Source organism: Cibotium barometz, chromosome 26 (assembly GCF_041138505.1).
Source record: "Cibotium barometz isolate CiBa-2024 chromosome 26, ASM4113850v1, whole genome shotgun sequence".
Lineage (NCBI taxonomy): Eukaryota > Viridiplantae > Streptophyta > Polypodiopsida > Cyatheales > Cibotiaceae > Cibotium > Cibotium barometz.
The window spans coordinates 29,185,460-29,201,515 of NC_141071.1; the positions used below are offsets into that span (position 1 = coordinate 29,185,460).

A 16,056-nucleotide genomic window follows, 5' to 3' on the forward strand; every position below is an offset into this window, starting at 1 on the left:
ATGGGGAAAAAATACGGAGAGTGGGGAAAAATGAGAAAATACCTCATAAGGGCGGGCACACCCACAACAAAGGCCCTAGTGTATAAAAATAGACAGGAGATGACTTCTAACAGTTAGCACATTCATCCCCAGTTTTTGCCCATTTCTGGTGTCCTTTTGGTCCCTTTTGCATGGCCCTTGATTGTGGGCTAGCCACCCTTATTTTATATATTTTTTTGGGATTTTTCCCAGCCTGTATGGTTTTTTCCCAGTTGGCTAGCTACAGATGTCCAGTCGGCTAGCTTATGTAGTTCCAGTCGGCCAGCTCTCCCCACCTATAAATAGGTGGGCTGGCCTCTCACCTTTTCATCTTGCCTAGTATATCTTTTGCTCCCTCACTTATGAGACTGCTTGTGTCTCTTGCTTGGGACTGTTTTGCTTTAGTATATTCAGCATAGTTACTCCATATCTCTCTCTCTCTCTTGCACTCTCTATTCAGCACACTCTAGTGCTCTTTTGCTTCCGCTCTGTGCACTCTTTCATGAAGGTCTTGTCGAAGTCAATGCCTTCTCTTTGGCGAAAACCTTGCACCACAAGCCGGGCTTTGTATTTGTCCAAGGTACCATCGGCTTTAAATTTGGTGCGAAAGATCCATTTGGTTCCAATGACCTTATGACGAGGGCGATCGACAAGGGATCACATGTCATTACGATCAATGCTTTCGAGTTCTTGTTCCATAGCCTGTTTCCAGGCTAGCTGGTGGATAGCATCTTCCCACAATGTTGGCTCATCATGCGCCACATAGTCTGTGGAGAAAACAGAGACAAATGAGGCAGGAGGAGTGAGCTTGGTGGACCGACGAGGACCGTCCAAAGGGGTATCATGGGGAAGCATGCCAGAATCACGCATGGTCTGTTGGTACCAGCGGGGCCCCTGGGTGGCTGTCGGGAGGAGGAAGGCTCCTCAAGAGGCGGAGTAATAGTTGACTGATTGGGTTCATGTGGCACAGTCAGAGATTCTTGTTCGGATGGTATGGGCAGTGGAAGGCGAAGTAAATCCCGCTCATCAAAGACAATGTCTCGATGAACGAAGACTTTGTTCGATCTTGGATCAAAAACTTTGTAAGCCTTTGATTCAGAAGAGTTGCCCACAAAAATGAGCAACTCACTCCTTGGCTCAAGCTTTCCAGTGTACCCATGACACCCAAAGACACAGAAATGAAAAACAGTTGGTTTTTCGCCATAAAATGTCTCAAACGGGGTCCTGTGAGGAACAACGACAGTGGGGCAACGGTTCAAAAGGTACACCGCAGTGTTGACCGATTCTGACCAAAGGCGTTCAGGCAGCTCAGCTGCAAAGAGCATGGAGCATGCCATATTCATCACAGTTCGGTTCTTGCGCTCGACCACTCCATTTTGTGAGGGGGAGTTGGCATTAAATGCCCTGTTCTTGCAGAACTCAATAAATTGATGGGAGATAAACTCGCCACCATTGTCACTGCGAGCAATCCCAATCGAGACGCCCATTTGATTATTGACTAACTGAACCCACGTGGAAAGTTATTGGAAGGCATCTGATTTATGCTTCAAGAAATACACCCACATGTACCTCGAATAATCATCTACAATCAACATGTAGTAGAGAGACCCATTGAAGGAGGAGGTTGGAGATTGCCCACTCAAGTGTCGAAGTGAATCAACTGGAGGATACCTTGAGCACGATGACTAGCATCATGTGGGAACGGTGAACGATACTACTTACCCATTTGACATGGTTGGCAGACATCCTTTGTCAGTTTGAGGCTGGGTATGCCTTCAACCAACTGGTCTCTAGACAAGTCATAAGAGTGTGTCATAGGGAAGGTGACCATAGTGAAAGTGCCATAGTCATTTAGTGTCCGAAGGAGCGCTGGTCACATAGGCACAAACCCGATGAAACTTAGAACCCTCGGAAGATGACTCAGATAAAAAAGTAGACATCCGATATAAGCCATCCTTTTGTGCTTGACCTCGGGCAACAACGAGACCGGTAGTCTCATCAATCACCTCTACAACTCGCTTGTTGAAGTAAACTGAATGATCGAGTTGGGTCAGGTGGGATACAGAAAGTAAATTGAGGCCCAAGTTAGGAACAAGATAGACATTATCCAATGTTATATAGTCTTGTGAATTGACTACCATGAGTATATAACATGCAGTTCCTAAAAGGTGAATTCGGGCATTTTCCTAGATTCATCTAGGTATATATATTGTCCAATGTTGCCTGATTGGGGCCTATGTTGGTGTCAAATAAAACGGTGCTAACAGATTTGATGGGCATCAGTGTGTTGTTGCCACATCGAACTTCACCCTTAGTAGCAGGTCGCTGAGAGATAAGAATGTCAGCATTGCGTGCCATATGGTGTGTAGCTTCACTGTCAACGACCCAAGTGATCGGATGGCCACAAGGAAGTGTTGGGTTTTGATGATGGGCATAGAAAGTTCATCAGGTAATTGACAAATTTGAACGAGGGCGGACACTTCCACACGTTGATTGCCTCGTCTAGGTCGTTGTTTCTTCTTTCTTCCGGAAGAGTGGCCAAAATCAACCTCAAATGTGACCTGAGCGACATTGGCTGAGGGTCCGGGATGTGGTGTAAGAGATGCCCAATCAGACATCTCTTCCGGGGTGGCAGAGGAAACTGACTGGGTGGGGGGGCCTTGAGCGAGGGTTGCCATGGAGATGATCTAGGCCAATTCGTACCATTGCCGTGTTGCTAGTTCCTTGGTGGGGAACCCTGCAGAGTAGGTGCTGGATTATTATCCCCTCTTGACCACCAATTGGGGGCATTGCTGCCACCTTGGTTGCTTTGGCGATTCAAGTTAGTGGGGTTATTACTTCTATTTTCCTTGGCTTTAATGCCACACTCATCATCAACATGTCCAGGCATTTGGCAACGAGTGCAGAATCTATTCTTTTTGGAAATATTCTGCCAGTAGGGAGTGGGTGTTGAGGTAGGGTTTTTGGGATCAATATTGTTGCCTTGAGGTTTGCCTTGATTACGTGAGTTGCTGTTCCCCTTCCCTTGCTGCCCTTTTTGAGTAGAGATGGTATTGGACACAAGGGCCCCCTCTTGAGTAGAGGAGGAAGATTTCTTGGGATGAAACTGGGCATGCACCGAGCAAAGTGCAGGAGTTGGCACTCACACTCATATGGGTTAGGCATAGGTTCTAGACTAATGGTCTGTGTGAGAAAAGTAAAGAAACTAGGAGGCAACTTGTTCAGTAAAGTGATAACCTGGTCTTCCTGAGACTTGGCGGACGCAATGGTGGCGTACTCCACGTTAAGGCGTTGGTATTTAGCAACCTTGACGGTCAGGTCATCAGTCTCTTTTATAGAGAAAATTTGGATTTGATGCTCGAGATCAATGCGACGCGTGCGATCCCGTGCTGCATATCTCTCTGCAAGGTGTGCCCATCTGTTAGAGACATAGGGAAACTGCTGGAGTTGTGAATGAAACTCCGGTAGAAGGCCTTGCATGAGCTCCACTATGGCAGTGCCATTCCTAGCCTCCCAATGGCGGATAACTTCAGGAGGTGCTAGTGAGGGGTGGGGATTTGGTTCAAGTCCCTTCACCAGGTTTGAGGAACCTTGGGAAGTGAAAACTTGTTCCATAAGATTAGCCTAGGTGGTGTAATTAGACCCATTGAAATGAGTCTTTTCTGTGAAATCATTTTTGGACATAGAGACGTGAAAGGAAGGAGATAGGGGGTCCAAGATGGCTGGTACCCATATCCGGAGTGTAAAGAGTGAGGAGGAACTCCAAAAAAATCCACTAATACCAGGCACAGGTGTAGGACTTGGCGAGGGTACTCCATAAGATGGAATATAAGGTTGGGCACTTGGCATAGGTGGAATACTTGGTTGAGGCACAAATCCTTGAGTGGGTACATAGCCAGAGATGGGTTGGTAAACAACCTGATACCCCGGAATGCTTGGTGGCAACACAGTGCCAGGAGGCATAGTGTTGATAGATCCCTATGTTGGGTAAAACCCATACGCAAGACCCAATGGGGGTGTAGTCGGTAATGGCTGCATGCCAACACTAGTAGGAAGAGACATGGGTTGGGTGAGAGGGTTTTGTGCTTGAAATTGTGCAGTATTCCAAAACACATTAGGAGCAGGAACAGAAGGTGAACTAGAAGAGAAAACAGTGTTACCTCCTTGAACACCAAAAATCTAGGAGCCAATTGTGCTCCTAGACCCTCCTCTATTTGGGTTCACATAATTCCAGGGATCGAGGGTAGTTGATGGTCCCATATGTTGAACTTGTGCTACAAAAGAAGACACCCAGGTAGAATTAGGAACATAAGTACTCAAAGGCACACACCAGTAGAGTTGATGACAATGGATTTCCGAACGACTGAGGAGGTACCTGTCCTTCCTGAGAAAAAGTCCCATACCGAAGTCTGGGCTATCGGCTAGACTGAGTAGCATGGCTTTCTAGATGAGGCTAGATACCTGGGTCCGGTACTGGCACAGTGGCTGTAGGCATGTATCCTCCTCTGGAAGTGAAGTCTAATAAGCTCGGAGAAGAAAGACGAGATGCCAACTTCCAAGGGTGTAGAGGGTGAGTAGGTGTAAATGGGCTCGTCGTCTCCCATTGAAAGACCTCGAACGGGGCTCTCTAGTGAATAAGAAGTCCCATCCTCTGTGTGTTCTATATCTGAATAAGGAGAATCAACATCTGGTAAGAAAGGGTGGTCCTCCGGAATCATGGGTAGATGATCCATGCTATGTGCTCTCAAGGTCTTCAATCCCTTTGCTCACAATAGCTCTGATCAAAAGGACGAAAGGACCAAATGTACAAGAGATTAGAGCAAATCAACATAGCATGAAATGAGTGAGTGTATAAATGATGAAATCCAATACAAGAGCTCAGTGTGAGACTCTGAAGGAGCAGAGAGGGCTGCTGTCCCATGCTGATGCTGAGCGTGGAGAAGGCCACAATCCAAAGCAGATGGTAAGCTGCTGTCCTGAAGAAATGAGCAGAGAGGGCTGCCATCCCGATGTCGAGGTAAAGGAGCAGAGAGGGCTGATGTCCCGATGATGGTGGATGAGGGCAAAGGGGGCCGCGATCCCGAGGTGGTAGGAGCTGAGGTAAAAATGCTGGAAAGCTCTACTGTAGCAGAGAGGGCTGCTGTCCCAATGATATGATGTAGATATAAAACACTGATGTACTGTAGACGAAGGCTGCTGCAGAGGTGAAATACATCCTGAGAAGAAGTGCTGCTGATCCAGAGAGGCTGGCCGACAGCAGCTGTAGGTATGGAGTAAAAAGCAGCCGGTAGAGGATGGAGCAGCAGCAGCAGCAGAAGGTATTAAGTGATGCGCAGCCTGCAGATGGAGAAACACCAGCAGCAGCAGATATGGAATGATGTTCTGCCTGTAGATGAAGCACCAGCTGCAGCAGATTTGGATCAGTGATGTTCTCGTGTTGTATTACTGAATTATGATGAGTTTCTTATATATATGGTATAGGGCTGCTGGTCGGCCAGCAGCAAAGACAAATAAATGCCAAAAAAAGACCCTTTTGGGCTGGATAAAATAGCAAGTTTGGGCATATTTTCACACAAGCACTTCCAGATCTCTCGCCTCCATACGGTAGGGCTGCCCCTTAGCTACCCTGTTGTATCTCATTGTTGCAGAAACTTTGAGCATTTTTCTTCACTCTAGTGCCAGAGTATTTGGATTGAGATTGCCAATGTGCACAGAGGATCAGCTTTTGGACTCTCAGTTGGCGGACGACACAACGATGTTCTTTGAAGCATCTTACTCATGTCTTTACTCATTTCACACTGCCTTGGAAGAGTTTTGTCTATCAGCAGGGGCCTTTATAAATTGGCGTAAGTCTGTCGGATTTTGGGTCAATGACCTTGAGAGGATTGATTGGGGCAGAGACGTTGGCTTCACATGGATTGAGATAGGACACACAGCTAGATATGTTGGATGCCAGGTCGGGATAGACTTAACACCTGCCCAATTGTTTGCCCCTATGCTCATAAGCATAAAGACAAATCTTCTTCATTGGAGCTCTAAGAAGCTCGATCTGGCATCTTGAGCCCTGGTGGTAAACTAACTGTTACTTGCCACAACTTGGTATGTCACTTCTTGTTGGTGTTATGACCATAGACAGTTGCGGAGGGTGATCCACTTCTTATGGTTAGGGCTTGATGGCACATCGGTTACCATGGCTAGAGCTGCTTGGGAAACTATTATCCTTCCCAAGCAGAAAAAGGGGGGATTGAATTTCATTGATCCAGAGATCCAATGCAAAGCAGAGCTTTGCAAGGTGGTGGTCACATGCACTCCCATGCCATGGCTAATCTCCAGCAGGAACATCATAATTCCTGATTAGGATAGCAGTTAGGACATCAGTTAGGCGTAGCATTGTACATCATTACCATCAGTAGTAGCATCAACATGAGCATCAGATCAATATCATCAGCATCAGCATTAGAATCAGCACCATCATCAATCATGAGCATCACCATCAGTAGCATCATTAAGGAGGGCATAGGAACCCTGTCGGTAGCCTCCAGTAAGCAGTCAGCAGCCAACAGGACGCTCAGGTTACAGGCGGCCAGCAGGTGATAGGCAGTTGACCAGCAAGTTTGGGCACAGTGCATGAAGCACATCATTTATTAGGAAAAAATCATGAATATTCATGTCCAAAGCTGGCTGACAACAGCATATGCTGGCCAACCAGCATCCTCAACATATATATAAGCTTAACTCAACATTTCACAGTCAGTCACATCAAGTCATTCATTCATCCATCATTTTCAGAAGCCATGCAGGGGCTAGAGGTCACCCCTCTGGGGTTGACCAAGGGCCTACATCATGTACATTCATTCACTAACCTTTTTGTACCATATTAATGCGCACAAGCCTTGTTGAACTGATCCACAACCCTAAGGCTAATTAAGAACAAGATACTGATTTAAACATGATTAAGACATAGGAGAGAGAAGAAGAGAGAGATGGTGGGTGTCTACAGGGTTTTCCTGTATTTAATATGGTACAAAAAGGTGACATGATTGTCTGTACATGACTTGGGCCCTTGGTCAGCTCCGAAGGGGTGACCTCTGGCCCCTTACATGACTTTTGCTGACTTCTAGGATTATGAAATGATGAATGACTCGATTGACTTCTGCTGAATGATGAGTTAAGCTTATATATATGTTGAGGATGCTGGTCGGCCAGCATATGCTGCTATCAGCCAGCTTTGGACATGAATATTCATGACTTTTTCATGATAAATGCTGTGCTTCATGTATTGTGTGCCCAAACTTGCTGGTCAACTGCCTAACACCTGGCCACCTGCTTGAGCCTCCTGCTGGTTGTGGACTGCTTAGTGGAGGCTGCTGACATAGTTCCCATGCCCTTGTTGATGACGCTTCTGATGGGGATGTTGATGTTGATGATGCTGATGGTGCTAATTCTGATGCTAATGCTGATGTTGATGATGATGATGATACTGATCTGATGTTGATGCTACTACTGATGGTAAGGATGCACTATGCTACGCCTAACTAATGTTCTAACTACTGTCCTTATTATGGATTATGATGTTCTTGTTGGAGATTAGCCATAGCACAGGCGTGCACGTGACATCCCCTCTTGCGAAACTCGATGGCGAGACGGACACTTTGTCATCCTTTCTCCATGGACTATTGACTTTAACCTTCATCTTTGACTCTGACTTTGACTTTGATATTTTTGTCTGAGCACCTTCCAGTTCTGATCTCCAGTTCCAAGTCTTGCCGAAGAAGTGAGCATCTATTCCACTGTTGTTGTCCCCATGCCTCCTATTCCTTTCCCTTAACACAACGACGGGTCACCTGCTGGATTTGATCATGCTTGTTGCTAGGCTTTTGGAACTGATCTGAGAGCTTAATGATGTAGGTTCTGAGTACATACCCCCAGAGAATGCTTCCCTCCAGCTTCATGTGTTGCAGACCACTCCATTTGCTACCGTGGCTGCATTCTTCTGATGGATCTGTGGACCACCTTGGGACTATGCTTAGTGGCGGAGCTTGAATGCTGTGATACCAGTGTTGCATGTGCGGAAGACTTGCTGTAATGATCCACAGCCCTAAGCTTGCTGATTAAGAACAAGATGCTGATTTAAACATGATTAAGACATAGGAGAGAGAAGAAGAAAGAGATGAATGTGACATGATTGTCTGTACATGCTAAGGCCCTTAGTTAGCTCCGAAGGGGTGACCTCTAGCCCCTTACATGGCTTCTACTGACTTCTAGGATTACGAAATGATGAATGACTTCTACTGAATGATGAGTTAAGCTTATATATATGTTGAAGATCCTGGTCGGCCAGCATATGCTGCTGTCGGCCAGCTTTGGACATGAATATTCATGACTTTTTCCTGATAAATGCTATGCTTCATGCACTGTGCGCCCAAACTTGCTGGTCAACTGCCTAACACCTGGCCGTCTGCTGCCTGAGGCTCTTGCTAGCTGGAGACTGCTTTACTGGAGGCTGCCGACAGGGTTCCCATGCCCTCCTTGATGATGATACTGATGGTGATGGTGATGGTGATGGTGATGGTGCTGATGCTGATGATGATGATACTGATCTGATGATACTGATGATGATGATACTGATCTGATGCTGATGTTGATGCTATTACTGATGGTAATGATGCAATATGCTATGCCTAACTGATGTCATAACTGCTGTCCTAATCAGGGATTATGATGTTCCTGCTGGAGATTAGCCATGGCACGGGCGTGCATGTGACAGTGGTGGTTAGAGCATTCCTTCCTGGTACTGAGCCAAGGACGGATTTCTTCATGTACTATATTCTCAGATGTGTCCCTAAGAACGGTGGTGACTAGAGGCACAACACACGTTTCATTTTTTCCCAGACATATTACCGCCCCCTGTCCTCCCCACTGGTTTCTTCCGTCATCTGGGCTTGGAGCAGCATGCGAATATTTTTATGCCATAGACCCCCAAGCTCAGTAGATAAGGTTGACATGCAGCCCATTATGTGGAACAACCTTTTAAGAGATGATCTTGGCAGACCCCTGGGTGCAGCAAGGTATATGCAGTGGCCAGGCTAGGCTGGGAGAGATGTGCAGCGATAGTTCTTGACTGGAAGATTTTTAAGTGTCTTCCAGATGATCAGACAGGTATCTACCCAACATCTTAGAGGGAGTCACCGACGGATTGCACATATTGATGCACCTATACCTAACCATTGGATCACTCGTACATTTTTAGATGAGTATCATCACTTGTGGTTGGGGGTTTTTTCTGGGATAGGCATGCCCCTTTAGGTGTTGGGATTCCAGAAGCCAGAGGAGGAAGAGGGTGTTGCCTTCTGTTCATTCAGTCTGGATGGTGGATGGAGAGATGTGATGTATAGGTGGTCACAATTGGTTCTGTGATCCATCCAGTGAGAGTAGTGGGTTGAGCGTTGGTGTACTGACCCTTCCTCAGTGATGGTTACTCATACCTCATGGTGCTTATGGCTATATGAATACTGGAAGGTGACATTGTGTCTATGGAATGCCATCCATCTGGTTGCTGGAGCTATGACAAGGAGATTGCCGACATGAAAGCAAAGATGCAGAGCTATAGCTTTGAATGCACAAAAGATTACAAATTTGTAGGCCTGGCAACTAAGACATGGCTGAATTGAAGGTGGCCATACATGATAAGAAGATGAGTGTAGAGGATGATTGTCTCAAGGCCTCCCTAAAGAGCTGCAGGATCTCAAAAAGGAGAATGCCCTCCCTTTTTTAACCCCTTGAGTAGATCTCTCTGTGGGCGCAATTGGTACCTGCCTGGAGGTGGCTTGGTCTTCCTACCCAAAGGCGTTACGTGTGGTCGCAGAGTGCCCACATTACCCACTGTGCCTGTGGTACTTGGGACCTCCCTTCCCTGAGTCACTAGCCCACACTACTAGGAGAACGCCTCCCTTCACAAAGATCCAGAAAGCCAAAGCTGAGATGCGCAAGGATTTAGTTGAGACCACTGTGGGCCTTCTAAAGGACATTTAGGCCATCAAAGCTGAGCTCCAAGAAGAGAATGCGGGGCTCCACAAGGGCACACAGGGACATTTGGAAGGGGGTGTAAATGAAGCCTTCAAGTGGGCAGAGGTGGCCAAGAGGAGGCAACATACATATTTCTGCACCTAGGGAGAGTCTCCCTAGCTGCCTTGATTGGTCTCTACTCTGCCTTCAGGTTGTTGCCTCCTCTTGGCCAAGAGGAGGCAACAACCTACTCAAGAGGAAGGGAGGTGTGGGGGTCTTGTTTCACCCCCACCTTCATAAGGTTATAATTTCATTTGCAAGTTGGTTTTAAACTATCAAAGCTTCTTTCTATGCAAGTGGATTCACTTACTATTATCAAACTTGTTTATATGCAGCTCCTTATATAGGAATCAACTTACAGGCACGATACCGGACACCTGGAGCAACCTAAAAAACCTTAAGAATTTGTAAGGTTTCTCATTTTCTGTGGTTCATTATTCCAAACTTAGTTTGAGATGGAGTTGTGGCTCTACTAAACCTTTTTTTAACTGACAAATGGATCATTAAATAATAATATTTCTTAATAAATCTTTTTTTTAAGCGTGCTTGATTCTGATACTTCTAATACAGGTTTCTGTACAATAATTACTTCACGAAAAATATTCCGTCTTGGCTTCTAGGCCTTCCAAATCTTTACAATGTGTAAGAGACCCGTGTTTTATTTGAATTCTTTCTTATGCCATCATGTGCATAAGTTATTTAGGCTTTGTACATAGGTGAATTTTTCAAAGAAGTTTTTCATCATTTTTCCAATTTTGTGATGTTAGCTATGATAAAATATTTGATAAACAGGAGTATAGGTTATAATCTATTTTATGGACACCTCGACTTAGAGAGCACCAAAGTACCGATTGTGTAAGTGATAGCATGCAAATTCCTTTTGTCGAAAATTTAAAGAACTATGTATGTATATATATATATATGTGTATACATTTATGCATGTATGTTTACCTCCCTACATGTATGCATCTAAGTTTGTATGTATTTATGTATGCATGCATGCATGCATACATATCTGTTTGTATGTATGTGTGTATGCATAGATGCATGCATGGTATGTGTGTACAAATATCCTATTGATCATATCACTAGGGATTTTGTCCTTCAGAAAAAATATTCAAGGTTTTGTATGTATATACTTGTGAGCACGTAAATACCCCATTAATTATAGCACTAGGAATTTTTTTCTTCACAAAAGATATCAAAGTTTTTTTAACAAATTTCAAAATTGGTTTGTCCAGTTTCCTGTGTATACATGCGTGCACGCAAGCATGGATGCATGCATACAAGTATGTATGTATGTACGCATGCATGCATGCATGTGTGTATGTATGATGGTATACATTCTGTGTATGTATGTGAGAAAATAGATATCCTACTCTGGTGATATCACTAGGGGTTTTTGTTGTTAACAAAAATATATGAGGTCTTTAATGTATGCTAAAATTGGTTTGTTCAGTTCTGTGACATGCAATTTCTTTTCTGGTGCTGCACCAACGCCGCCGTCAACAATGTTGTAAGGCTCTAGAATTTTGTATCAAATACTTCTGTAATCTGATCCTTAATTAAAAATAAATGAATCTTATGTAAATGTTTTTTTAATGCCACTCTATATTGATTCATGTGTAGTCTTGATGTGTTTGATGTCCCATGCTGGGTACTTTATTACTTGTTTTTTTCTCTTAATTTCACCACTAGTATGGTGGCCTTTAGTAATGATGGGATTGGCCGGCAGCTAGGGATTGATTTCGGTTCCTGCTCAGCTGCAGGCTGGGTCGATACCAGTATTCTCAACTTTTAAAGGATCATAGAAGACCATGTTTTCATTTTCTAATTTCGTGCTTTTCTGTTGTATCAGATTAAACTCTACAGGAAATTGCTTTGTGGGTTCAGATTCAGATGCCAAGATAAAATGCATCCAGTCTCCTTACTATAACTGCAACAGTTTTCTTCAAGCTGTACCAAATGGTAAGACACAAAGTTAGAGCCATCTTGTCATATCATGCTACAGCAGAAATGTAAGCTTCTGGAGGTTGATATGGTCCTAGTTGAAACAACTTGCATCTACTTGTACTAATGGTATGGTTCAAACTTGCAGGAAGCTGTCCAATTTGTCCGCCATTGCAAGTTCTGGAGGATGCTACTGCTTGTGTTTGTACACAGCATCTCACAACAGGTCTATCAAGTTTCTTTGTATGGTTACGCCATCATAATGGAGCGCTCAATTCAAAATGAATTGTGGCATGCCAGCCTCATTGGGTGGATGGAAGGGTTGATTTTGGTTTTGGGTTGGATGTTGAAGGTGGATCAAGTTCACATGGGATAGGAAAGCTGGTTGGTTCCATTGTTGGTGTGGGCGCATTTCTCGTGTTCGTACTTGTGATTTGGTGGAAATGGTCTGGAACACACAAAGGATCAACCAAAGGTCAGTTATAATATCACAATGCTCATGATTCAATTGAGGTGCTTAATCAGAGGCATGCCATTATAGTTTGCTTACTAACACCAGATAGGAATGCAATTACTGGAAACTAGCAGTGCCAGGAGTGCTTGCCATGTGTCTAATTGAGGTGCTCAATTGGACATAAGGTCATTATATCACCTTTTGGACTTCTTTTTCAGAGCTCTGGGAAGGCCCTGAAGGAGTGCAGCGCTTTCTTTACCGTGACCTTTCTAGAGCGACACATGATTTCAACAGCAGTCATGAGATTGGCCATGGAGGTTTTGGGAAGGTCTTCTGTGGAGTGGTGGACGGGAGAAAAGTAGCAATCAAGCGTGCACACTCAACTTCCATTCAGAGCAGCTCCGGGTTTCGAAACGAGGTCATGCTTCTTAGTAGACTCCATCATCGGAACCTTGTGCGGCTTGTGGGATTCGGCGAGGAGGATGGAATCCAGGTTTGCTTTCTTCTTCACATGCGTGCATACCTATTGTTGTTCATGACGTGTGAAGTCTGAGGCTAGATGAACAATACAGATGCTTAGGTTGTATCAGGAATATTCCAAGGCCGCGGAGACTTTTGGGAGGGGATGTGGATATGGCCTCCACAGGGTGGAGCTTCCTCTCCACATAGATCCCGAGACTCCTTCCCTTGTGCCACCCTTATGCACACGTGTAATGTGTCCCATGCAGATTGCTTTCCCAATCATCCATAGTCGTCAAAATGTCCTAAATCTCGAGAAACCTTTCAAAAGTGAAAAATATTGAAAACAATAATGGATCTAGATGCCATATCATCATACCAAGTCATAGGGCTTATACCTAAGGCTGCTTGGCAAGGGATGCACATGGAATAAGTGACTTACATGGGCACTTACTGGCAGCTTGGTAAGGGATGCACATGGAATAAGTGACTTACATGGCACTTACTGGCATGGGTTAATGTGAAAGCTTATACCTAGTTATAATTATCAACAGGTGTGCTTTGTCGCTTTATTATTAACCCCAAGCCTATTTAAGTGAGTTATTTGCTCATAAGTACACATCCCTGGTAGGGAGATCAAGACCCAAGCAAGGCCTAGACCTTGAGGCTTGAACTCTAGCCGCACATCGCATAGGGGTAGGCTATAGTGGTATGGGATGTCATGGCCAGCAGGTAATGAGCGAGGTCGTGGTGTTGTTTTGGCCTAGTCTTAAAGCTCGAGGGTGCTCTGTGGGAGCTACGGTTGGGAGGTGAGCCGCTAGCACCTCATCTGTGTTTTTGTTCTGATGTGTTTGTATGCATGAGATGCTTGGGAGATCTAGTGGAAGTTTCAGTTGGAATTAGAGCCACTCGAATGTAATCCATGGGTGTGTCCATCACCTGGAGGTATGAAGCTTTTCTGGTACTACTGTTTTCAGGTTTGCATATGAAGATAGTTCTTTTTCCATGGTATTCGTGGTCGAGGAGGAGAAGAGGCTGAGCCTTCAGTGTTGCTTTTTCATGCTGAGTGGCTTGGGGCTGAAGTGATACTTTTTTACAAGCTGTGAGCGTGCTTTTTGGTACAGCATGGTGAAGATGAATATGTTGTTGCACAAGCTGCTTTTTAGTTTCAGGTGTCTTGCATATGGCCAACCGGTTGTAGCATGTGGTGCACAAGGAAGCCTGACTGTGTGATCCGTGTGATGCGTCTCATGTGTGGGCTAGTGATGTGGGGCATGTACATGCTGCAGGCGAGAGCATGAGCCGTTTGGGTGTGTCTGCTTTACTGGGTATAAACTAAGGTGTTGAACACCTAGGCCAAGGCCAGGCTGTATGCTCTTGGCCGAGTACCCAAGGAGGCTGCCTCCACAACCTCATGCCACAACCCTGTCTTAAAACAGTTCAGTCCACTTGCCCATATGAAAGTGCCATCCACAGACTACCGCTGGCCTACATGCTGTCTGCCTAGTCATCGGCTGCCCACATGGTGTCCGTTGAGACCATCACCTATGTCTGATTTTCTGCCGGAGTGTGGACTTGAAAAAAAGAAGCAAAAGCAATCAGCAATTAGCTAAAAATATGCAGCCTTCTAGGGATGATTTTTAGGGAGGAAAGCCAGGGCTTTTTTGTGGTTCTTTTTCACCTCTCCACATCTTGATTGCAACCAAGTTCTCTCTTCTACTCCCTTTATTCATAGAGTTCAAGTGGACGTGTGTGCTGGAGATTTTGTGACCATAGGCTTTTGAGTGCTTTTTTTGGCTTCAACCTATTGATGGAAGACCACATGCATGACCAACAAGATATTGAGGTTCATCAGCATGGGGGGAACTAAAAGCCATGCGGATATAGGAGTAGGTCCTCATGGCATGTGACATGAAAACATCCAGGTACACTTGCCTCTCTATGAATCCATCCTCTGTAAGCCTCAGAAAATGGCCTCTGAGAGAGAGAGAGAGAGAGAGAGAGAGAGAGAGAGAGAGAGAGAGCTCATAAAACTCTATGTGCAGATCCTTGTTTACGAATACATGCCAAATGGGAACCTGCATACACTGCTATTTAGTATGTTTACATGACTTGAAAAACGTTGTTCTTTCAACTTTCACCTCGGGATTTTGTGTATTTTTACCCTATGACAGTGGGTATGCATTTTTCTGTATTAATGTGTTGGCTGTACAAGAAGCTTACACATATTTACCCTCTACCTGCAGGGAATCAGAGTGGGATTGAACTTGATTGGTTAAGGAGGCTCGACATTGCAATAGGAGTCGCACAAGGATTGGAGTATCTGCATTCATTTGCGGTAGTCCTAAAATCTTCTTGTGTGTGTGTGTGCGCGCGCGCACGCGTGTTTGCATGGCATCTTGTGTACCCATTTTGTTTGTATCACATCTGAAGCTGAAGGGTTATGCAGGATCCACCAGTGATTCATAGGGATGTGAAACCAAGCAACATCCTTCTTGATGACAATCTGGTTGCCAAACTATCTGATTTTGGAATCTCAAAAGTTGCCCCTGAGTTTGAGACACAGTTTGCCACTAGACCTGCTGGAACAGTTGGGTAGTAATTCTTTGAAACCTTGTCTTGAGTTGGTTGCTCTAATTTGTATAGTGTAACTTGAGATGCACTTAAGAAAGCCTACATGTAAAAATTTTGTCTGCTGATTAGAAGCGTTTGCTGTTCTGTGTCTCTGGCTGTTGATTTCGATTGTTATTGGCAGGTATATTGATCCACAATACATACTAAGGGAGCATCTCACCACTGCAAGTGATGTTTATAGTTTTGGTATGGTGCTATTGGAGCTTATTTCTGGCCAGAAGTCTATAGATAACACACGACTGGATGAACATAATCTTGTGGAGTGGGTAAAGTAAAACATCAATCTTCCCATGCTTGCTTTTCTGTTCCTTCTGTACATTCCATAATAAGATAATGTCACAGTCTTTATAGGCAGAAAGGTTTCATACCAATGCTTGGATCCATGATGTTTTGGTGTACAATTTTGAAAGATGGGAGTTTGCTCGAACAACAGTGCATTGTGAATAAATTGCTTGACTTGTGACATGCGTGCACGA

General features: G+C 44.7%; 1 protein-coding gene across 6 annotated transcripts in view; it reads left to right on the forward strand.

The window, feature by feature from the left end:
• The window catches only part of LOC147623850 (uncharacterized), a 73,442-nt gene that overhangs the window by 25,237 nt on the left and 32,149 nt on the right, over nucleotides 1-16,056 (forward strand). For 4 of the 6 annotated variants that reach the window (XR_015269222.1, XR_015269223.1, XM_086820488.1 and 1 more), the window contains exons 9-20: nucleotides 10,419-10,490; nucleotides 10,654-10,725; nucleotides 10,876-10,938; nucleotides 11,543-11,599; nucleotides 11,942-12,051; nucleotides 12,182-12,259; nucleotides 12,386-12,508; nucleotides 12,706-12,980; nucleotides 14,992-15,043; nucleotides 15,193-15,284; nucleotides 15,396-15,541; nucleotides 15,702-15,846. Coding sequence is in view for 3 of the 6 variants with exons in the window: in XM_086820488.1 (XP_086676614.1) it covers nucleotides 10,419-10,490; nucleotides 10,654-10,725; nucleotides 10,876-10,938; nucleotides 11,543-11,599; nucleotides 11,942-12,051; nucleotides 12,182-12,259; nucleotides 12,386-12,508; nucleotides 12,706-12,980; nucleotides 14,992-15,043; nucleotides 15,193-15,284; nucleotides 15,396-15,541; nucleotides 15,702-15,846 (1,285 nt within the window). In the remaining 3 variants the exon portion in view is untranslated. Of the gene's footprint in view, nucleotides 1-10,418; nucleotides 10,491-10,653; nucleotides 10,726-10,875; nucleotides 10,939-11,542; nucleotides 11,600-11,941; nucleotides 12,052-12,181; nucleotides 12,260-12,385; nucleotides 12,509-12,705; nucleotides 12,981-14,991; nucleotides 15,044-15,192; nucleotides 15,285-15,395; nucleotides 15,542-15,701; nucleotides 15,852-16,056 lie in introns of all 6 variants that reach the window. The other 2 variants (XR_015269224.1, XM_086820491.1) reach the window with 1 other exon arrangement.